Genomic DNA, 24,557 nt, shown 5'->3' with positions numbered 1-24,557 from the left:
CCTTTTCTGAAATAAAAAATAACCTAGTCACAAGGTCTTAAATATATAACATGTAACATTGTTTTAGTACATTTGCCATTTATAGCAGTCATTTGTTTATTTTTTTAAAATTCCATTCTCAGAAATGTATTTAATAACTTATACATAATTCGATTTATTTATCATATTATATTAGATAGATAGATAGATAGATAGATAGATAGATAGATAGATAGATAGATAGATAGATAGATAGATATAAGAAATAGATGTATAAAATTTGAACAACAAAAGAAATATATCAGCATCTCTGAAATTTCATCAGTTTTTTTTTATTTTTATGAGGTGTACAGCATGTGCATGTGTTTGTTTGCTTGTTTTGGAGAGGATGTGTTTTTGGGAAGGAATCTCATTATTCATAAAGAACATACTTTCCTCGCTAATGTCGGTCGTTTGTCTTGGAAGTGCAGCCCGCTGGGTTCCATGTTGTTGTTTGTTTGTTTGTAGCAGGCAGACGGGAGGATGGTGGGAGAGGATTGCAACCGCACTTTCCCCATGAGACATATAGCACACTTCCATATACACACACAAACACGCTTGCACGCATACACGCTCTGCCCCCTCCGGTGCGGCGCACGCATTCCCCTCGGCCTGCAAAGCTTCTTCCTGTCTCACGTAGACGCATAGTTTCCCAGACCAGACCCTCCTCCCTGCTCTCACCCCAGGGGTCCGCACAACTGTTCTCCACTTTTCCGGGGGGAGGAAAAGGATGACTGGTGTGGCCCACCCCCGCGGTCTCCGCAGTTCTTTTAGCAGCTCGCCAAAACCCAATCACTCCCCATTTGGGTTTCATTAACGGGACCCGAGCAGAACAGAGGACAAAAGAAAAAAATAATCATAAAATGGAAAGAGAAAAAGATTTCAAAGGCTTGTTACGCGGTCAATAAATTCAGGCCTTTCCAAAAAAGTGCGTCCTTTGTGTTTTTCCAGAGCGAAAACCAAAAACGAATCACGTTTAAACATGTCTGGCTGTGTGCGATAAAAAGAACTTGCGCTTTTATATAGAGCATGATATTATCTTCCCAAAGCAACCTTATATGTGGATGGACATTTGTCAAGGACATGCATTACAAACAAACACTGCAAATGTTTTTACTCGCACATTCATGCCACTGAAATGGGCCTCGGTGCCAACTGTAACACTCTTGCACATAACTCCCGCGCTGGCGGCACTCGGAAAGATTTACATGAATTAGCAAGACCTGTTCTCCCGATACACTGCAGAACAGAAAGTGAATATGGTTTCTGTCTTGAAATAGCTGTCCACGCACATAGAGAGAGAGAGAGGAAGTGACAAATTCCACAGTGTACTGCCATCAGCTCAGCAGCCTCACTTCATGTAATAACCATCAAATTGAATCACAGCCATCTGATTGGTTGACACCCCCCTCAAATCCAGACTTTAGAAGCAGTAAGTTGCATATTACGCTTTATTGTTCCTTCCGCCGTTGTCTGGTTTTGTTTCCCTTTTTTAATTGCCACGAGTTTATGTATCAACACGTGTGCTGAAAAGAGCTGGTGTTGTAGCAGCGAGGGCTTCTGGGATGTGTAAAATTCAAGCGCCAGACCACCAGACTCCCCTCAAGCCCCATAAAGACGACCCACTGCTCCCAGCTAAGGAAACGCTGGAAAACCAAGCCGCACAGCCATGGCTGCAGTCCATCTCAGTTAGTTTTTATGGAGTCCTTTTACCTTTAGTATGATACTGTCATACTTTAGAAGACATTTAATGTTATTGTATTGAGCATGTTCACAGAAACCAGAGAAGTGCATGATGGATGTTGTGTATGAAGTAGGGCTTCCATGATTACTCATTTTTGCTCAACTTTTACTCAACTTTTCAGACTTGTTAATACCAAGGACCCCCCAATGTGATGATCCCTTTAGACGGACTCCCTTCCTAAAATATAAAGGTAAGTATGAAGTGAAATAGTAAGTGTAATTTATTATAAAGACAGCATTTTGTAAAAATAAATGTATTTACTGCCATGTTATATTGTACAAAAGCCACAATAAGATCTGCAAAATGTTATTATTTTTATTAAATTATTCATTAAAATGTATTTGTTGCACCATTCACAGTATATAAAGATCTTCTTTTTATTTGTAAGTTTTTATACATTTTTAACAGTTTTTGTCATATTTTACACTGAAATGTTTTACTGACATGAATAAAAAAAGAATAAACAAACTGATTAATTAATAAATATTCTGCCTTCTTAATGCAGAATGAATATTTTCATCTTCATCTTAACATCTTAAGTTTTACAGTCTGAAAATGTTCCCTTATTTAAATTATATATTTTTCAAATAAAAATATTTAATATAATATAAACATTACCTGTAAAAAAGAAAATGAATACATTTGATAAAATAAAACATTTCTCATTTTCATTGTTTTAAATTGAAGTACTAAAATAACTAAATCAACTACAATGAAAAATATATGCTTAATATAGTCAAATAGAAAACACTTATTAAAAAATAAATATTAAAATTAAAATAGAAAGTCAGAATATAGTTACAAATATTTACAAAAATATTATAGTATATAAGTATCTCTTAAATAACACTGACCTTAATACAAAGTAAATATTTTTCAGATATCTTATTAATAATTTACTAGGGATGCACAATATTGATATTATTGTACAATATTTTTAAAGTAATTTTGGCCGAAAGCCAATATAGGCATTTCATGGGTTTCTTCGGGGCATATTTGTTTCAGCGCAAGAGCGCCCTCTGGCCTTTGGATGGAGATTTACTGCTGATCACAGAACCGTGCTTCACTGAAACAAACGCATGACAATTGCAGCTTCTGTCGAATCGCGATGACCTTTAAATCAAAACATACTAATTATTTTATTACCTCAATTACTGCTTTATTTAATCAGAAACAGTCTAAATGTTATTTGAGTAAACTATTTTACTTTTAATGTAGTAAGAAGTTGGCCAACAGCGCCACCTACAGATTAAAACTCTTTACCAACTGGGCATTAGGACCCAGGGGAGGCTGACATTCCCGCTGCTGTTGCTGTACCTGCACCTGCTTACTCTTTACTCTATCATACACGAACACGTAATTCTGTACATGCTTTCACAGATTAAATGCAGCAATCCAAAATAGTGAATCTAATCGTCATTCAAACAAAACTTTGCTTCAAGAATGAGCCACACTGGAGAGGTGATCTAATCATTAGCACACCCCAAGTACATGAGTTAAACGGATACTCCACCAAAAATATACATACATAATACAATTTTGTCATTAATCACTTACCCCCGTGTCATTCCAAACCCGCAAAAGCTTCGTTCATCCTCGGAACACAATTTAAGATATTTTGGATGAAAACCGGGAGGCTTGTGGCTGTCCCATAGGCTGCCAAGTAAAATACTCTGTCAGGGTTCAGAAAAGTATGAAAAGCATTATCAGAATAGTCCATCTGCCATCAATGGTTCAATCGCAAGGTTACGAAGTGACGACAATACTTTTTGTAAGCAAATAGATAAAAAATAACGACTTTATTCAACAATTTGTCTCCCCTGTGTCTCTCCACATCACCGTGGCGCCATTTTGGAAAATATGAGCTGAACGCATGCAGCTTACGCTCTTCTGTGTCAGCCGCGCCACAAGGATACGTTTTCTACTTCTATTTACGCTTTGATTTGAAAGAAAACAACATATCCTTGTGGTGCTAAGCTGATGTGGAGAGACAAAAAGGAGACAAATTGTTGAATAAAGCCTTTTTTTTTTCGTACAAAAAGTATTCTTGTCAGCATTTTTCTCATTGAGTCTTTGCCAATATTTACACTTAAAGCCATTATCTGCCGATTCCGATGTCAGTCCAATAATATTGTGCATCCCTATAATTTACGTTAGGACATAATGTCAATGTGAAGCAATTTATATAATTTAGTAAACAATATGTTGTCTTTATAATATCATGATAGTGTTTTCTCACATAAAAAATGAGTCTTTAAATTTATAGCTGCTTTTATATATTCGCAAAGAGGAAGCTAATCATTGTATTTGGTTGTCCTTGATATTAAAGTCTGAAAACCGCTTAACTTTTCGGTGTAACCCCAAGCGTAAAGTTCCTCTCTGTATGTGGTTTTGCCAGATAATATCATCCGAGCGCATGCCTGCTTTGATTCAATCTCCTCAATTTGCACAATCCCATGAGAAAGTGGAAAAACTGAGTTAAACCTACACTTCCTGTTTGTCTGTGGTGACAAGGAGTCAGATCTTCCCCTAGAGAACTCTGACCAGGAAAGCCAAAGCAGCGCAGTTCTCTAATAAATCTCTAATGCCCTCCATTTGAATAAAACCCTTCATTTACCTCAGCGGGCCATTCTGTTAGCATTAAAGCCACCACGGGACCCATTCATATTCGCGCATTATTGCGAATTCATTTGTGTATTTCAAATGAATGCTTTTTGTTAGCGTCTCATGCTGGGACCCCAGCTGCCTGTCTTTTTTGTGTGACATGAGTGTTTTGTGTAGATTTTGCTGTCAGAGAGCAGAGGGATCGCAGAACCCCTCTGAGGAGTGATGGGAGTCTCGCTCCGGCTCTCCGGGGAGGGATGCCACAGGAGGCAGCGCGTAATTATCCTCCCTGTCATGTCCCGCTCCCACTCTAATCATGTCCTCGACTGTCAGAGCGCTCTCCTGAGGAGATCCCACTCTTGCTGCGCAGGCCACCACTGGCACCACTTCGCTGGGTCTTAAATAAGCCCGCACCCTCCTGCTAAACTCATTTGATTACTTTCAGCATTATGCAAGGACTTGAAATATGCCAGAGCTGCGCCACAAAGGCTACAAAGGGAAGCAGATCTCTGGGGGATGAATGGAGTTGTAATGATGGAGGTTTTCTGAGAAAGTCTTAGACAGTTTGAATCAGATCGAGTTCCTGTGTGTGTGTGTGTGTGTGTGTGTGTGTTAATGTAGTTATTAGTGGTGCTTGCTATTCCTAATGCCAAGTATTAAACTTTTGTATAACTTGTCTCGTACATGTGCTACACAGATGAGTGATGGCATCTAATCATACACCTTGTTGAGAAGGGGACTATTATAAGTGTTGAGTGATTGGACTACTTTTGTTTCATTGACAGGCAGAAATTGTATATATTTTTATATGTACTATTGTTCAAAAGTTTGGATCGGTGAGATTTAAGCACAGAAGAAAATAGTATTATGACATTTTCTCTCTTATGATGGTTTCAAATGCAAATTATTCCAATCGTCAGTGTCGCATGATCCTTCAAAAATAATTTTAATATGCTAATTTAGTGCTTAAACTTTTTTTAAACAGAGGTTTAATATAATATATGTATATATATATATATATATATATATATATATATATATATATATATATATATATATTTATTTTATTTTTTTTTATTTATTTTTTTTTTTTGGTGATTGTGATTGATAAAGTTTCCTGACCCCAAAAGTCTATTTTAATACCTAATTTTACTGTTATCATATTTTTAAGTCATATAATATAATATGGAAAATAAATACATAAGTTATCCTTAGTTTTATATAATAATGGATCTTTCATTTTTATATTTTATTTTACAATAATAAAAAAAAAAAATATATATATATATATATATATATATATATATCAGGGTTTCCGTTGTCCGGTAATTGCCGGACATTGGCCGAAAAAAAAATGAAATGTCCGACAAAATTACATCTCTACGGTCAAATTGTCCGAATAAAATCGCCTAATAATCCCCCCCACCCCCCAAAACACAATCTGAATTTGAGAATAAGCCTAAAATGTATAAAGCAAAAATACACCGAACTTTGGCTATGTTATGAAGGAACAGGCTCGTTTGAAAGTTATTAAACATTATTACATGACTTGGTTGAATTCCAATGTGGAATGCGGTCTGTTATTTCATGATATCAGTCCGCTGCGAAGTACTAGCGGCGCCAGGATTTTGATTGTAGGTGGACCTCCAGAAAACTGGATGGGCCAGTTAAAATAAGCCAAAAAAATAAAAAAAATAAATAAAAATGGGTTCCCCTTTCATCTACGTTTCAGCGCTTTTCTGGGCACTGAGGACAGCGACTCAGTAGCCTACCTGAATTTAATGTGTAATTAGCATAGGTAAAAAAAAAACTTCGTTTTAAATTGTTAAAAAGACATTTCAAGCTTTCTTAAGATATATTTCATGTCTGTGAGGCCTACGCTGAGTTTCGTTAAATTAGGATGAGATGCACTCCAGTTCACTAGCAATGCAAGTGGCCGCGAGGGCGCCTGCATGATTAGGCCTGTCGTCTGCTATATTTGCTTCTTATGTATTAAATCCAGGCAATTGGTTGATAAAAAAAAAAATATTAAAATTAAGATACAATTTATACAAAACGAAATTCACTTCAAAAAAGTATTTCTACTAAACAAAACTTAATTAAGTGGTCAAAATCATGTCTGACCCGCTCCATGTATCTCGATATTGCGCATCTTATCTTACTCGTGCGGTTCACTTTTCATAATCAACATAAATTAAAAAATAACATTATAATATTTTAACAAATATTAAACTAAATAAGCTTATTTAATGGCTACAACATGTATAGTAGACCTAGAATCTCTATTTGTACAAATTGCTGCACATTCATTTCATTCTGAATTTTGCACACATAAGTTGAAAGGCATTTGTTTGAGCATGCATGTAAAACATATCTGCAAATCAAGTTCACTGATAATTATGCGTGCATTTATGAATTATTATCTTAATCTATAATGAAACAAGGACGAAACATATGCTTTGTTTGTTTAGGATGGAATGGATCGCAAATAGATCCGAATGAAGAAATGAACCATAGTAGAAAATGTTTTTTTTTTCCGTCTATTTGAAAGTTAGGCTAATAAACATGTTGCATTTGGCGGCCTGATTATGTCATTTTTTACGTTACATAGCCTGCCTCCAGTTTTCCTCACCTTGACTAATTAAGAGGCGATACTTGACCGGCATATCATCAAAATGTCCGAAAAAGGAAACCTCTGCCGGTCACTTTGACCGGCACCATTTTTTCTAGCGGAAACTCTGATATATATATATATATATATATATATATATATATATATATATATAACCATATATTTATGACACATATATATGTGTCATATATATATATATATATATATATATATATATATATATATATATATATATATATATATATATATGTATGACACAGACGAATGAATGAGTCATTAAAAAACATATTCTGAGTCATTTGCTTGTGAATCAGACTATATAAATCATGCTATATGGATGGCATATTTGAACTATGTTTTCATGAAGTGGTCAGGTCTTAGATAGTATCTGTGAAATCAGAATAGCATAAACTGTAAGTCATCCAGAGGTACACTGTGTAGGGGAATGACGACACACTTATCCCATGAAATGAGACACTTATTCCACGAGATGAAATGATAAACATTATTCAGTAATAAACCTCATGTAAACACTGCAGAAGGTTTTTCCACAAACTCAACTGACAAGTTATTGCACAAAAATTTTAAATAGTATAAATAAAAATAAACAACACACATATCTCTTTAATGTGGAAGTGAAGCAGTCAGTGAAATTTATCATTTAGTAAACTGATTTCCACTTGAGTAAAAAAGTATATATAATAAACACAATTAATGTATTAATTTAAAAGAATAAAGCAGTGGTTCCCAAACTGGGAGGTGCAGCCAGGCTGAGGGATAGTTAGGGCCTGATGAAATCCCATTTTATTTCTGTTTATTTATATTTTTCATTTTTTTAAATTGTTCTGTATTGCTTTTTTTTTTCAGTTAAAATTTTAAATTCAGTTAAAAAAAACTCCTTTTTAATATTTAAATAACATTTTATCAATTAATACAATTGATAAAAGCATGTCTAATTAATCAAAATAATCAAACTTATACAATTTCACATCAGTGTATTAAAATTTTAACACAAATGACAAGTTTAGGGACCTGTGAATTTGTAAACTTTTTCTCACTATATTATTTATATCTTTTATTGTTACCTAATTCTGTTTTAGCATGTCTAATTATTTGAATGTATAAACAACTTCATTTATTAATATTTCTTTTTCTTAAAGTAGCCTTATTAATTTTTTTCCCCTCAAAATGTTGTGTATTTACATTTTTATGGTTATCACAATGCAGGCATAAAAAGATTATTTCATTTATCATTTATCTTTTAATTACTGAAAATTAAGAAAACTTTATTTTTTGGCAAACAAAGGGGATTTACTATTAATATTAACACATGGAAGAAATGTTGTCCTTAAAAAATAATGTTTGTTTAATTTTTGTAGTAGTAGAAGTAGTAGTAGGCTGTGTACATTCTACTGAAAAATAGTACCAGACTTTTATTTTGACGGGTTTAAATGAATAGCTTTACAGTTCTGCGTAAGTGATATGACGCTAGTTTTACTCAAATCAAATGATAAAGTGCTCATGAAGTGACTCTCAGAGCAGTTCTCGAGATGATGTTGTTCATGTGTTTCCATCCTCATTTAGTGAGATGGCAGACGCTGAAATCACAGCGAGCGTAGTAAATTTTTTGTGTAGTAAATGAAACAACTTCTGCGCCATTCATTAACGGAGACACATGCAGGATTCATATTTAAATCGACTTGCGGCTTTATATTTACAGATACATATCGGCATTTGATTTAAGTCTAAGGACCTACTTTTGATTAATTGATTCAACGTTTGACAAATTCTGTGAAATTCCACGTAAAACCTTGAATTCTGTTTTTATGTCTGGATAGACTTATCTGCGTAATTTTCCCACTTATCACGTGTTCACTTGTCTGATGTCAACATAAGATATCTTATATACCACCACTGGTGAAAGGACCAGTGTAATGCAAATATATTTGAAAGGTCTGGGCGAGGATATCGCCACGTTCTCGCGATACCAGTTAGATGCCACGAGATCTCGTCACACCCCTAACACTGTGTTTGAGGTGCATTTTATTTGTGTTTTTTTAAACATTGTGGCTGCATTGTTTTGCAAATGAATTGTACATTCCCCACCCTCCCAAAATTATTACTTCTAAAGGAAGCAGGGACAGAGCTACATCAAAGTTTCTGATGTTTTTGTGTGTGTGTGTGTGTGTGTGTGTTTGAAACCCCCCCCTTGCACAATTGGCTTCCTTCCACAGTGGACCATTAAATCAAAGCAGCTGTAGTGAAAAGTAAAAATAACATTCTATGAGAATTGGCTTTGTGTTCATAAAGACAAGGCCATAAGCAGAATGTTTAGTTGTTTAGACAAAGTGTGTGCGCACAGGGTTGCATGTTCTGGATTAAGTTAAAGAGAACAATTAGGCCGTATCAGAGCGGCGTGATGTTTGCAGCGGGGCGAGAGGAGCGATAGCAACTGCAATCTCCTCTTATCTGCCCTCATACTCAGCCAAGTGCGTCTCCTCCACTTTCTCTCCTCTCCTTTAGGTAAACAACATCCCTCGCTTGTACTGTACACCACAAAAAAACTGACAGCTGAGTTGAGCTCTTAATGATGGCAGTTCTAGAAGCAAACTCGTGAAAATAAGACGTTAGATCCATCAAACTGTGGGTGGCAATTTACCACACTCAGCGAAATCCTCGTGGGCAGTCTAGGGCTTTTTCCCGTGAATACTCATCCAACATTCATTATTTTGTTTTTCTTTTCACTTGTGTGCTGTTGTTCTGTGTGTCTTAATGCGTGTTGATTTAGAGGCCCTGGCAAATTCATCATTTGGAGTAGAAACAGAGGAATCGCTGTTTAAACTGCTCTTGGGTCCCGGTACGCTTGCGGTTCCGCTGTCAACTTGCATCTTGTCCGGTAAAGATGCTTACGACGAAACTTAAAGGCTCTCTGTCTGTGGTTGTTTCTTCAACTATGGCCACTTTTAGTTCTGTAGACTCTTGAAAAATAAACTTTTAAAACTCACTTTTTCCCCTTTCGCTTGTTTAATTTATCCAATACAAATGTAAATGATAGGGCAAAAGGAAAAAATGTTTTTATATATATATATACATATACAATTTTATTATTTTTTACAGCAATAAAATAGCTGAATCTGCGGTCTTGCTAAGGCAATCTTTATATCTACAATTATATATTAGCTTGATTAATCTACATATATTACTTTATATATCCTAAGCACACATTTAAATATTTTTTTATAATATTTCACACTTATCTGCATAATTTCCCCAATTATAGCTTATTACAGTTTTATTAGAAATATATGTATATTTTACAAGAAAAAACATGCATACACACACGTACACAATATATGTTATATAGATTAAAGTATTATAGAGAAAAAAATTGATATTTCTCCAAGACAAATGCTAATTTTGTCTATTATTTTTGCTAAAATGACAAGTTGATATATTGTCATTTACACAATAAAATGTATAATTTACAGTAAATAATATCATATTTTATCTCATGCTTAGTGTTATTTCCTTGGTAAGCAAGTATAAAATTTACAAATAATTGTATTTATTATTTATTTATTTGGACAGGTTTCTGGGAAAGGGATAATTGTTTTGGAAAAAAAAAATGTAAATATATTTTTTCACATAATGAAAATATGAAGTCATATTAATAATACAATCGATTTTGATTTCTTCACTTTTTTGTATCATAATTGTATTTTTTATAGGTAAAGATTGAAAGCTGAAATATATGTGTCTGGCACCATGTTAAAAAAAAATTTTATAAAAAAGTACCCAGAGTTGTAGCAAAGAAAACCACCCTCTACACAATATTCTTTTCATTTATGTCCTGCAGAATCATTGCTTTGTGCCCCATTTTAGATTGTCTCCTTCTGGGTGGAAAACATTTAAAAGGTCTAAAAGCAACTGTCCACTGTATCCTACCCAGCATGCCTTTTTGATTAGACACTCTTGTGGTGGCTTCACACTGTCCTTCGTCACAGTATGCTGACAGGGGAGCATATCTCCGGGGTGGGGTGTGAAGGAGCCCCCCACTACAGGAACAGGGGCCTCCTTCACCGGTTGCTTTGTGTTCTTCTTGGCTCCGGTCTGCACCCACTCCCAGAGTCCGAGTAAACACATCAGCCGGCTCTACTTACTTCCAGTGCTTACACAGCGCGCAGCAGATTAACCTGTTTATACAAACACGTACAGAAAAAAAATAGTTGATTAATGCCCGTGCCAGGCCTTGTGTCTTTACGTTCACACGCTGAAATCTTCCACACACCAAACATGGTCTATTTTGCATCCACAACAATAAACAACAGCTGCAGTTTAAGCGGCAATAATAAGAATAACACTAATGATGACTGTCAGAGAGGCGCAATATACAGTAAATACTGTATGTTGCTTGTTAGTCAGCGAGTCTTTTCTTCCCTCACAGAGGCGAGGCAACATCACTCCTCTGCTGTTTTTCACTAGCGAAAGTCAAACTATCCAGAATAGAATCTCAATTTTCTCCGGTTGCCAGTTCTTATTTTAGTCCTTGCATTAATTCAAGCGCCGGCTTATAAGTTCCTCAGGAAGTTGCTGTGTTTCCCCCGCCTCTCCCTCGTCCTTACCTACGAATAGACCTGAGCATTTTCAGAGAGATGCAAATGATATCTGTTTCATCTTGCCGTCAGAGCGCCCACAATCTGTGGGCTTCAAAAAAGCACGACAGCCAGTGCCAAACATCTTTATGAATAATAGATTGTGTGTGTCACTTCAGTTTTTTTTTTTTCTCTCTTCTCAAAGGCACTAAAACTTCAACATATTTCAGTGTATTAGTTGAAAGTGTCTGTTCGGCAGACGTCTTGCGAGGGGCTTATTTTGCGCCTTTTGTCGTTATTGTCAAGGGAGACGTGCACTGACCGGGATTTTCCTGGAAAAGGGCTGGAGATTGGCTGCGGAGAGCTCCCTGAAGTATAGTATGGAAAAGCTAAGATGGGATCAGTGCTGTGCCTGTTGGGTTTATAAATCTATTGGGCATTGTTTTAACGTCAGCCTAGGATTGTAGGACCCTACGATGAACTAATAAAATTTGTGGATATTATAACGTTGGGGGGAAAAATTGATCTAAGTTGGAGGTTTAAGCCACGATTTAATATTTAATTTAATTTTTTCACACAATGAAAATCAATGAGACATAGTGTTTTTTTGTTTTGTTTTGTATTTGCTGTTCAAAACATCTTTCGTGTTCCGCAGAAGAAAGAAAGTCATACGTGTAACCCTAACCCTAACCCTAACTTTGTTGACTAGTTTCTGCAAGTGAACGTCACATTATTGTCCCATCACAAGGACGCACAAAATCACTTTCACGGACTTTAAATTTAAATGTTCCCTCCTGGTGGAAAGATCTGCCTGACTCAATCTGAGCACTTGAATCCTTAGCCATCTTCAAGAATCGGCTAAAAACACTCTTCCATCTTTATTTGACTCTCCAGCTCCAGCACTCATGTGTGTACAAAACCACAAGTTTTGGGTTCTTTATCTGCTGTTCACTATCGCTTAATAAAATAGTCTGCTCATGAGTGCCACCAATCTAATCTAAATTATTGTTGTTAATTCAAATTCACATTTTTTGCACCAGATATTCATCCTGGTCTGAACATCCTGGCGTAATTGTTTTTGGAGAATCCCAATGAACATTGAGATTTTAAGATGTTCAAATCAAAAATAATCTAAATAAGTGTGTTAAACCCCTTTATTAGCTGATAGCCACCTGTGGAGAATGAGCAGACCTGGCGTTTTTCCTCTCAGGGTCTCCATCCTCCTCTCTGGCAATAGAAGATGAATTATAGAGATGAACAGCTGTTGCATACTCTCAGCCCTGTGCAGCTCTGCTCCTGTTTTTCATTCATAATGCAGACGCTGCTGTTGCAGATGCCCACTAGCTCTTAGCACCAACAGGACATGCCAGGACCAGTTGGATTCAGAAAGTGAGGAAAGGAGAGGATTGTTTTGTCCATGCACACATTAAAGGGATAGTTCACCCCAAAATCTCATAATTTACTCATGACTCATGACTGACTTTCTTCTGCGGAATGTAAAAGACAATTTGAAGATATTTTTTTTTTGTTCATTTAATGAAAGGGAGAAGGAGATGTTTTTCAAAATATATTATTTTCTTCGTCAAAACACATTTTTACATGTGTATCTCCTGAGGCATCCACCTGTTAAGGGTCTTTTCCCACCCGTATGTTTTCCAGACAAATTACGGCTAGCCGTGGCAGTCATTTATGGACTCCGTTTATCTTGCTGCAGGAATGCACGCTCACTTTGTTCTTCAGCAGTGATGTAACCGGCCCAGAGCAATAAGTGGAATGAATATGAAACTGTGGTTAAAGCGCCTGTCACAGCAAACCTGTGAAGCGGAGATCAGAAGAATACAAGAGAGGCTCTCCCAACCAATCACACCCATTCAGCTCCTTTCAAGTGCAAACATTAGTCATGCAGTCATCACACCAGCGGGCCCAACATGATAGTGAGCAGGCGTGTGTTTGTGTGTCTGCGTTTGTGTGTGGTCTTTGGGTATCATGTGACAGAGAACAGGAGATCACTTTCTTTCCTTTCACCTTTACTCTGTCCTTTCGTTTCTTTGTAATGGTGTGTAGAGTGCCACCATGGAGCTATAGGGTGCCAGTTATTGGTGTTGTAACGTGAGGTCTCACAAGAATTCACTTTTTTTTTACTTGTTCATAAATATGTAAGTAAATAGCTAAAAACCTATAAATTCAAATAACATAGTGAATAGTGGATCTTAACACCACACATCTTGGTTTGCTGTGTTGCAAGGTCCAACGGTGATTATTCCTGCAAAATGTGGAATATTATTATTTTTTTCTTCAGGCCTTAAAAAGCCATAGACATTAGAAAACCTTTGGAAAATTCTGATTAAAACCATGGAAATGTATCTAGTCAAAGAATTATTTTCATTATGTTTAGATCTAAAGTGTTTCTATGGATACATTAAAATCTTTATTATTATTATTATTATTCTTATGTAATCATCAAGAATGGCCGATTATTGTAAAATAATGGAAACTGGATGTTGAAAATGATGGAAATAACATGTCAAATCAACTGTGAATTTTGGTGTGACATTATTTAGCATTTATTTACATACATTTTGTACATTTCTATGAATTTGTACATTTGTTGGAGAAATTTCATACATGCCATTTTAGTCTGTTTCAAACCCATGCAGCCTAGTTGAATTTCCATTAATTTATTTATTTGTATTTATTTATTTATTACCTGCTTTTTATGCAAATTAATGGAAAAAAATAGATTGCAAACCCTTGTCTGACCTCCCCCAACCTCTTCTAAAAGGCTGGGAATCCTGTTGTGCATTAAGCAGGGCATCTTTCTCCGGTATGTCCTGAAGCTGATGTAGCAAGATAATGATCCTGATTCCTGCTGATTTATTTGCTGGTTTGTACCTGTCAGATGCCTTTGAGGTGATCAGCAGCAGATGACAGCTGTGTTTTGGCATAAGGTGAAGCTTGGAGGGCTGCCACTCTTCTTTAGACGATGCCAGCGCTGTGTTTTCTGTCTTTCCTGCTTTTATCTAATCTAGCTAGCATATTTATCCGGTGAGCTTCAGGTAGCACGGCACCCTGATGGTTTTACAGACGCTTTCTCACAATGCTTGTAAAACATGTTTCTCTTCCCAACCAAACGGGTTAAGACACAAAATGACATCGGGAAAATAAAAAGATGTGCGAGAGATGGGAAAAACATATTCCCTTTATGCATTTAACATTACATTTCCTCAGAATCCAAGAAATCAGAAAGCTGAAATTTGGGGCGAGTCATGACACTCTTTGTTAGCTACATTATTTTCAGTGTTTTTGCTTTAATTCCCATGCATACTACTATTTTCTAATGCCAGACAGAGTCTTTTATAAGTGTTCCCAAAGAAACGTATCTAGTTGAGTCAGCCGAACCTGAAACCAGCCTAATAATACAGTGCTAGTCATTCAGGCAATCCTGACTAATCTTTTCACATCCCTAAATCTAAATCAACAAGTCTTCTTTTGAACTAAAGTTTTTGAATGAAACAAATCTCACAGCAATATCAACGTGAAAGTCTTTTCTTCTCTTTTCTCTGTCCTTTTTTTCCCTTTTCTCTCTCTCTCTCTATTCTGTTTTCCACCAGCTGTGCCCCTCTCTAGGGCGGATTAACTAAGAGCCGTCTGTAATCCTGATCTGGCAACCCTAGCCCTCACAGAGTAACACACCACCAACTGGCAGCACAGTATACGTATAATGTGCGCACACACATGAATAGTACTGAACATATGCTGTATATTATAAAACATAGGATGAGCACACAACATAGGCCTAATGCTTTATAGATTTTAGTAAAAAAAATTATAAAAAAAATATATATATATAAAAATATAAAAATTTGGTCATTGTATTGTTTAAAAAAGCAGCTTGATGTTTGATGTATCACACCTGGTTAGAATATGGCATCACACTTGCGAACTGACCCTGGATCAGCTGTGTCCCCAGTGTGTTGCAGCTGTCCACTGACAGATTGGCATCAAAGTGTTTCTGAAGCAGACCACCATCTCAGGGGGTCTTATCACCGCAAAATAAGACCCTCATTAGACTGTATAATGATTGCGTTACACTTCCATGTGCCAGGAAACCATGTTTTCCTGTTTATGTGACACCGTGACATTAGAGAATTAATTAATCGCTCTTTTTTGGCTATCAGCGGGTGTGAATGTGTATATGAATGCACCGACAGAAGCGTCTCTCTTCGCTGCAGCTGATTTCGGGGTGTTTGCAGGAAGTGCTCCGGAGGAGGCCAGGATGTAGGGGAAGTGTTTGGCGTGGCGGATCTGGCAGGCAGGCAGCCACTAGCATACCCACTGACAAGCTCCCTCTCTTATATACTTCATCCGCCCTCTCGAGTGCCTTTTGGCCTGGAATCCATCACAAGACACTGTGAAGTGACATCAGGCAAGTGGAGACCGAGAGCTCCTGGAAAACACAGACTGGACATGCTGTTTTTCTCAACTGTCACCTAATTGAGTAATACATCATCCATATTTTGTGCAGCCCCCTTATGAAACTAGCCTGTTGTTAGTCTGCGCTTGCATAGTGGAATTAAGTCACAAAACGCATGAAACATTTGAATGCATTTTGGTGTTTCTTTGTCCTGTGCTTCGTTTTAATTACAAGTTTTTATTTAGAAAAATATTTGGCAGCGCTTCAAGATTTACTGCAATGAAATATAGAAGATTCGTGGAAGCCTGCGGGTTTGAAATGAAAGAGAGAGATAAAAGGAGGAAGAAAGGAGGTGTATAAAGGAAGTGTGAGCTAGATGAAAGTGAGCCAAGAACAAGGCAAGGTTAGAGAGAGGGAAATTTACAGTCATGGACTCAGGAAATATGGCCTTGTCACCCAGGCAAGACTGACAGATGTTCCTCCCTCGTGTCTTGATGACAGCTGACAGCATGACGAACAGGTTCAAGGAGATCGGAGGAGTGGAGAATGGGGTGAGAAGGGAAGCAGAAAATGAGTCTGCGTCTAATCAGATGGCATCCTTAGGGCCTTGACCTTGTATCTCGCTCGCAGTCTCTTTCTTGCTCTCTGATTTCGGAAGTGTTCCCAAAGCCCATAAACACGTACTAGATTAGGTGTGTATAGTTAAACTTCCAAGAAGTCCAGTCTCTGCATTTCCTTCCTTGCAATGTTCTGAACAATCAAAGGTGCCAAAATAATCTCTGTTCCAGAAATTGGTGAAATGTCTATGAAGGCATTGTTTCGAAGCATCAATTTGTGCTCCCAGTGTAAAGACTGTACCAAAATTTTAATTCACTAGTTAATTAAAATGCTTCTTTGTGTTTAGGTCTGTTTAGGCTTATTAGAGTATTGTTCTGTTAGTTACTCTCCATTTCACTTCTTATGATTTGGTCACTAATAGATTTCTATGATTGTTATTATGCTGCCGTACAAGGTGCAATAGTGACACAATACACAATAGGTAGTTAGTGTATTTAAGAGTCAGCTCACTAGATTTGTGAACAAATTTTGTATAGCCCTGAAACTTCAGGAAAATTTAGTGTAAATATTTACCATGACAGTCAAAACACCATATAGGAGGAATATGAAATCCTAAATAGTGACGATAGCCTCTCTCTGTGCTGATTTAGCCAGTATAAAAATGCTTAAAAATGAATTGCACTTTTACAGTAGTTTTCACGTTATAAATAGCTCCAAATCATCTTTGCAGTTAATATAATGTTTTATAAGACCACAAGTGTGCAAGCAAATATAAAACAATTAGTGTAAAAGTATAATATAAATAGATCAATCAAGCAACTAGTGTAAAATAAATAAGTGTAATGTTGCTGTTTGAGCATAAACAATATCTGGAGTTAAGAAGCTGAAAGTTCAATGCAAACAGAGATATCATCTTTTCAAATTCTGTCAGTTTAATTCAATTCAATTTTTACAATACAAATCGTTACAAAGCAACAAACCCTGATAAACCACGCCCCCGGGAACATGCAACAAAGAGATGTACGTTAGCTAACCAATCAGAGCTCATCACATATTTCTGAGGGGGGGCTTCATAAAAGCAGGAAATGATCAGTTTTTTTTTTTTTTTTTTTTTTTAAACAATTATGCATTAACACATGTTAGACTGCACCCCATAAACACAATAAAGCCTAGAAAAAAAGTCCACCACCCCTTTAAAGTTTATTTTCAAAATTGTGTAAATTATATTAAATTGCGGGAAAAAAATATATATATAAAAAAATTCTGTAAATGTATTCAAAATTGTTCATTTATTTTTAGGAATTTTATACATTGATTTTCCCCCTTATAGACATGGCTCTGAATCAGCTTTGCAGTTGATATAAAAGTTTTACAAACTGCCAATGAGCAAATAAAACAACAAAAACAGTCTTTTTTTTTTTTTAAGGGAAAAAGTATTAGATTATAATAACTAGCATCTCCTTTCACTTGAAACCTGCCTGATATGCTCTCTTCAGAAGCTCAGTTTTGCCATGTGGAGGAAAAATTGCTTCTAATTATATTAATTTATGGTAAATGATTCACAATCTACTAATTGGTGACCTCCGCGCTAGATGATAAAGAAGTGCAGTGCATCCATGTGACTGTCTGTCTTTTGTTACTTTCTCAGAATAATCATGCAATGTAAGGTTCAGCAAGCATGTGAAAAGGTCCCAACAGGGCTTTCTCTCTCTCTCTCTCTCTGTCTGTCTGTCTCTCTGGCATGTAGGCTTGTAGCTGCCTGTCTCACCTCTTTATACTTACAAAGAGGAAATAGTCTTCTTTCTGATGTTTTTTAGTGAATAGCTGCAGACTAAAGCTTTGGTAATTGTTCTAATCACTTCCTTCCACTTTCCTCCCACAGACTCCTCGGGACAGGTGACAGCCTCTCCTCTTAGCTCACCCACGTCCCACCGGGGGATGCATCCGTCACTGCTGAGCCCGACTTCATTGGGCCCCTCGGGGTCTCTGCACTCCCCCATCAGCTCTCTGAACTCCCCCATGAACGGCCTTGGCTCTCCCTTTTCTGTCATCAGCTCGCCCATGGGGCCACATTCCATGGCGTCACCCGGGATGGGCTACGGCCCCAGCATCAGCCCACAGGTAGACCCTCCATTAGAGCTGTATTTAAAGAAGCGCTCGAATCCAGATATCGCATTTGTGCTTCATAATTAAACATTGTTACGAATCGTTCTGTTTAACTCGTCCATTCTGTCTCGCTCATCTCTCTTTCCAGTACTCTCGCTCAGTCTGTCTATTGTTCCATAAATAGGCCTGCACATCTCTTTGTCATTTAAAAAAAGGCTCACAATTAAGACATCAAAGCTGGCAGCGTCCTAGTTTTCTTTGAAAGCCTGATCCACAAGAGTGAAATGGTTTTTAAATTCACGTGCATGTGGGGGGAAAAGTGGGAGTGTTTTTTTCTCATTGATAACTGTACTGGGCTTTTTCGCCAGGCTTTTCACTCATTGTAAATTATAACATTGTCCTTTTCTAGGAAGTTAAAGTGGATACAAACTGAAAAAAACAAAAACATTTTGAGCTATGTATGAGGTTTATTCATCACATAATCCAGTTTAAGACCCTTGAAGTACATGTTTGATAGCTCGGAGGTCTATAGTGTATTTCTGTAAAATACTGTAAAATTCATTCAAAGGTTCTTTTCTCTAATATGAGGTAAGTTAAGGTTAAAATAGCAATGAAAGATACCTCTTGTTAATGTTAATTTCTACTTTAATACAGTCGTATAGTATTAAATATTTGTGTTGTGGGGGTTTACCGGTAAATATAAATTAAAATTAGTTGAACTTTTATGAATAAACATGAATTAACAATATACTATACTGTACTATAAAAAATTTTAACAGATATTTCACACAAAAATGTTTTAGTTTAATTTGTATTGACTCAGGACAGAAAACATTGATAAACAATTTCTTTGAACTTGCTATTATTTGGTAGGTAACAGTTGTCAGAGTCCAGCCAGCCATCCAAATAACAAATCTATCGGTTCAATACATTAGTTTCCATCCTAGACAGTTTTCAATGAGCCATTCATGATCAATCACATCAGTATCTGAAGCTTCAATGGTCTGTACTGTACAAATGCTGAAATTTTGAGTGCAGATTTGGTTATTGCATTGACTTACAGTAATGAGAGGTGTCTAGAGAAACCAGTTTCCTCTTTACACAGCAGTGTTCATCTCTCTCTCTCTCTCTCTCTCTCTCTGGGTGGGAGGTAGTCATGGGGTCTGATTGAAGGTGATTTGAGTCAGACGGCATTTGTCACTTGTGTTTAGCACTTGGCTGACTAGCTGTTTTCAGGCCCAGCCGGGTGGAATGAGGTTGCGACTCGGTCCCTCTGTATTTAACCTCAGAGGATCTGGAACAGGCACCCCACTGACACCAACCACCCGGCAACACGCTATGCAGTTCCACAACATTCAACATACACATGGCAAGAGTCAAGATCACTCATCGTTTTGGTCCCCAAATATGGGTTCCAGATTTTTAACACCAGCAAATTTAACCACTTCCAAATTTCATTTTTACGTTGGAGTCCTTAAAGTTTGCCAACAATGGGCGAGAAAGTTTAATTCACTTATTTAATTTTCACTTTCATAAAGACCACATTTCCATAAATAACCATAAAGGACAATTTTTACTAAATTAAACCATTAATTATTTTATTTGTATTATAGCTGTCAAATCTATAAATCGTATCCAAAATAAACGTTTTACACAATATGTGTAATGTGTACTGTGTATATTTATATGTATATATAAATACACACATACATGCAAATATTGGAATACTTAAATTTTTGTATATTTTTTCATATTTAGATATGATTTATATTATATGTAAATATATTACATATATTTATTAAAAAAAAAAAATATATATATATATATATATATATATATATATATATATATATATATATATGCATATAAATATACACAGTACACACACAAATAATGTATATTCATTGTTGTAGTCAGTACTTGTAGTTTTTTTTTTTAAATTAATATTATTCTTTTTTTTTTTCTGTGCCATATAAATGCTTAAATGCTCTCGTTAATTTCATTTATTTTTATTTTTATATATATATACATTTTGGAATATGCCAGCACCTCAGGGTTTTGTCTCAGATTTCAAGTGTTCTGCTGGCAGTGTCATGGTACCTACTGAGTGTAAAACAATAGGTTTTTGTTTTGTCTGGTTTGGTGTGTCTGTATTTAGTCTGTGTACAGTTTCACATCATAACAGTGTCCACCTCTCTAAAACAGCATTCAGCTGGAACGCATTTACAATACACATTTGTTTGAGCTGGATTGTGGCTTTCAGGGATAACTCTTTTCTTCTGAAATGTTCGGATTGGCCACACTTGGGGAGGTTGGATTGACAGAGACGACCGACAGTGGTAGCTTCAGTGACTCAGTCTTGCACACACAATCACAAACGCTGTCAGCCGCCTGTAGACCTCAATCCCACCAGCCCTGGCACAGCACAGACTCTGCCGTCTCCCAGCAGCTGGCACACATTAGGTTAGAACGTGGTTCGGTTTACACTTCCAGTGACAGTCACAGCAGAGACACTGCTCTGTCTGCACAGAAGATTCCCAGAACCTTTGCTAGCTCTAAATTCAGCCTAAATGGCTTCTATTTGTTCAGTGTGTACTGTACGGGAAGTTGTTACTGGAAAGTATTTAAAGTGTATTCAGATTATACTTTTGGAAAAGTAGTTAGCTATACTACGATAATAACAAGCGTTAATTACAGTAAGCTACTTTAAGTGGGCAGTATTTCTTATGTATGTTTGTATGTATATTTATACAAATCATTTAATAAGAATATTTTGAATCAGTCAGAGCAAATGTAAGATAGTAACGTCTCTGCTTTCAGTTATATGTACATTGGGGTACTGTCCTAAAGGTGCATCAAAGACTGAAACATGAGAGAAGAAATTGTTTATAAAAAAATCTTCTAAAATCTTTTTTTTTTTTTTTTTGTGGACAAAAAGTATTCTCTATTTCATAACATTACAGTTGAACCATTGATGTCACATGGACTATTTCAAAGGGGTCCTATTATTTTCCTATTATCGATCCATTTGTGCCAGGCTGGGGTGAAAAGTATTGAAATAATGTAAACTATGCGAAAAATAATGCATTTTATGAACCACCAAGTGTGAGAAAATGTTCTATCTAGTACACCCCCAAAACAAACAGAGCGTAATGGGACCCCTTTAACGATGTCCTTACTACCTTTCTGGTCCTTGAACGTGTCAGTTATGTTGCAGTCTATGCAGGGTCAGAAAGTGTTCAGATTTCATAAAAAATATCTTCATTTGTGTTCCGAAGATAAACAAGGGTCTCATGGTTTTGGAATGACATGAGGGCGAGTGATTAATGACAGAATTGTCATTTTTGGATGAACTATCCCTTTAAGGCTCCTGCAGCTGCAGTCTGTGTTAGGTACACATATTTTTGGTTTTGGGATGCAGCCGTTGTGGTCCTGGACGCAGGTTTGGGGATCGTCTAGTTAGGAAGAGCTGTCGTCGTGTCTTCACTGTCATCCAGTGATTCATTAAATAGCAGCAAGTACTTGATCCCATGACCCCTGTGGTGCCACCCGTCAATCTGGCCTGGAGGTCGTGACCCGTGACCCCATGGACAGACATCTACTGGTTTACAAGTTTGGGCTGCAATGAGTAAAAAAGGTGTTTTGAGAGTGGTGTGTGTGTGCTTTTTATGTTTACATTGTTTTATATAATTTTTCACAACAGTTCTTAAGTATTAGCCTGATAAGTATAGCTTAACGTCTATTTATCCTGAAAAATTCCTTGAAATATTGGCGTGATGATGTGAATTTGATACAATACATATGCAGCCAATAGTTAACTTTGAGAACATATGGAAAAAAAAAGAACTCATATGAGTTCAGACAAAGCGAGCACCCCTTCAGGAAAGTATTTGCTCAGCTCTGTGAAGCCTGTGGGGGGAGTAGGATAGAATACAAACTCTGGCCTTGACTGCGATGCTTTCACAGGGCCTCTAATGAGGAAAATATGTCTCTTTTGTTATTTCGCATTCAGATGTGATCCCAAGGTTTGTGGGAAGAGGGTAAAGAGAGAACAAAAATATAAAAGCGACTGATCACGTTTCAAGTTTCAGCTTTATTCACTTTCAGACTTTGTCTGTTAACTCCTTCAGTGCCAGTGTGAAAATCTTAGCCAAAAATCACTGCTTTGATGCTCGGAGGCATTAGCATTTGAATTTTAATTGGTTGCTAACATGTTTTAGGCCAAAGTCAATAGTCTCTGATATTCTCTTCTCTAGATATTATCACTGGTCTTGTCTTAAGAATTTTTCTTTTTTCTTTTTTCAAAAGTATTAAATCTCTATGATAGTCTTACCTATTACCTATGCCTTTATTTTGTTATTTTCAAAGAAAGTTAGTCTGTTATTCTGATTTATAGATATTACTAGAATGTTAATTTTACTTTTAAAAAAAATTCTGTATATATATATATATGATCTTTAGACATTTTTTTTTATTCTGATCTTTTTTTTTCCTTTTTCTTGTTTTTTTTTTTTTTTTTTTTTTTAAACATTTTTATTAATGTTTTAAATTGGTAAACAAGCATGAACTTTTATTTTTAACTGAATGTGGGACTTCTGTTCCAACAGACAGCAGATTTAAGCATCGTGCTTCGTGCCGTCTCTGGTCTGAGCGAATGGTTGGTTTGGCACTTAAGTGCGTTTACAGTACAGCTCAGTCTCTAAAACAATTAGCCCCTATTAAAGAAAGTTCAAGCAAAGTTTAGATTCAAACTGATATATTTATGAAATATGAAGCACAAACATCACATTAGCAAAAGAAACTCTTATCTTGGCGACTGTTGTTAATAGGCTTTGTGCGCCAAACTGTATGCTTGCTAAGAAAGACAGAGAGTTCCCTTGAAACTTCTAACCCAAACCTGGATGCACAGTGACTCTGTTCTTTCTAACTTTTAGACTTCTATTGAGAAAAGCACAAGTGAACTGCTCTTAAGGGCAAAACACACTGAGAGTGTGTGATTGGAGGAGAGAGCACTTTTAATAACAGTTGTTTCAAATGTTCTCAAAGGGGCTCAGCTTGCAGGGGATTTTCTAAAGAGGCAGAAAAGGGGATTTTGATGTTGTGCACAAAAGAATTGTTTGCTGAGTGTGGAGAGATACACAATGCACATTTACTTTTTTACTTCACCAAAAAAAAAAAAAAAAACTCACAGTCTCTTCTCGCTTTCTACCTCTATCTGTGTCCTCAGACGATGTGCAGAGTCCATGCGGTAAAAGCTGCAGATTTTACATGCTAATTGCTTCCTTGCAACCTTGATACTTGTACACAAAAGCCCTTGAACACAAAGCTGATGATATATTTTTTCAGCTTTTATGGTTTATTTCTCAAGTAAAACCTTGAAATTAGTGGAGGCATTATCTGGTGAGCTCAAGGACAGCTTCTTTGCTTTGCATTTTGTTTGCTCTGCGTGCTTGTGTTTTGTTCTTGTGAAGGTGCCTCATCCCAAGGTCCAGACTGATGATTTTTTTTAAATGCATTTTATTTTATTTTATTTACCTCTGTTAAAAGCGTCAGAGCATTTACTTATTTTTTTAATAATCAGCATTTACAAATCTCCATGTTTCGTTTTGGGTTTAACAATGCAGGCGCATGGCAATTTTTGCAAACACTGCGCTCCAGTGTTGATTATCCACACTCAGAGATTAGCTCTGGATGCTGACAGCTGTTTCAGCTCTAGGCAATTATTCCACCATACAACATTTCTTCAGAGGAAACGGCTCTACAGTTATAATCTGTCTTGGCCCAGCACAGTCTACCAAAGCACAGACATCACGCACAGCAGGAGCCAGACAGAACGGAGCAGCGGGTAGCAGATCTGCCTCTCTTTCTCTGACTTCCCCCAGTGCTGGA

General features: G+C 36.6%; 1 protein-coding gene across 5 annotated transcripts in view; it reads left to right on the top strand.

Annotated features, from left to right (window-relative positions):
* rxraa (retinoid X receptor, alpha a) overlaps window positions 1-24,557 on the top strand; it is a 150,043-nt gene that overhangs the window by 98,240 nt on the left and 27,246 nt on the right. For 3 of the 5 annotated variants that reach the window (XM_026196292.1, XM_026196294.1, XM_026196293.1), the window contains exons 3-4: window positions 1,884-1,952; window positions 18,445-18,683. In XM_026196292.1, coding sequence (XP_026052077.1) covers window positions 1,884-1,952; window positions 18,445-18,683 — 308 coding nt within the window. The remainder of the gene's footprint in view (window positions 1-1,883; window positions 1,953-18,444; window positions 18,684-24,557) is intronic. The other 2 variants (XM_026196295.1, XM_026196296.1) reach the window with 1 other exon arrangement.

Source organism: Carassius auratus, chromosome 21 (genome assembly GCF_003368295.1).
Source record: "Carassius auratus strain Wakin chromosome 21, ASM336829v1, whole genome shotgun sequence".
Taxonomy (NCBI): domain Eukaryota; kingdom Metazoa; phylum Chordata; class Actinopteri; order Cypriniformes; family Cyprinidae; genus Carassius; species Carassius auratus.
The sequence above is the reverse complement of the archived record's forward strand: the minus strand, read 5'-3'. Positions and strand labels throughout refer to the sequence as shown.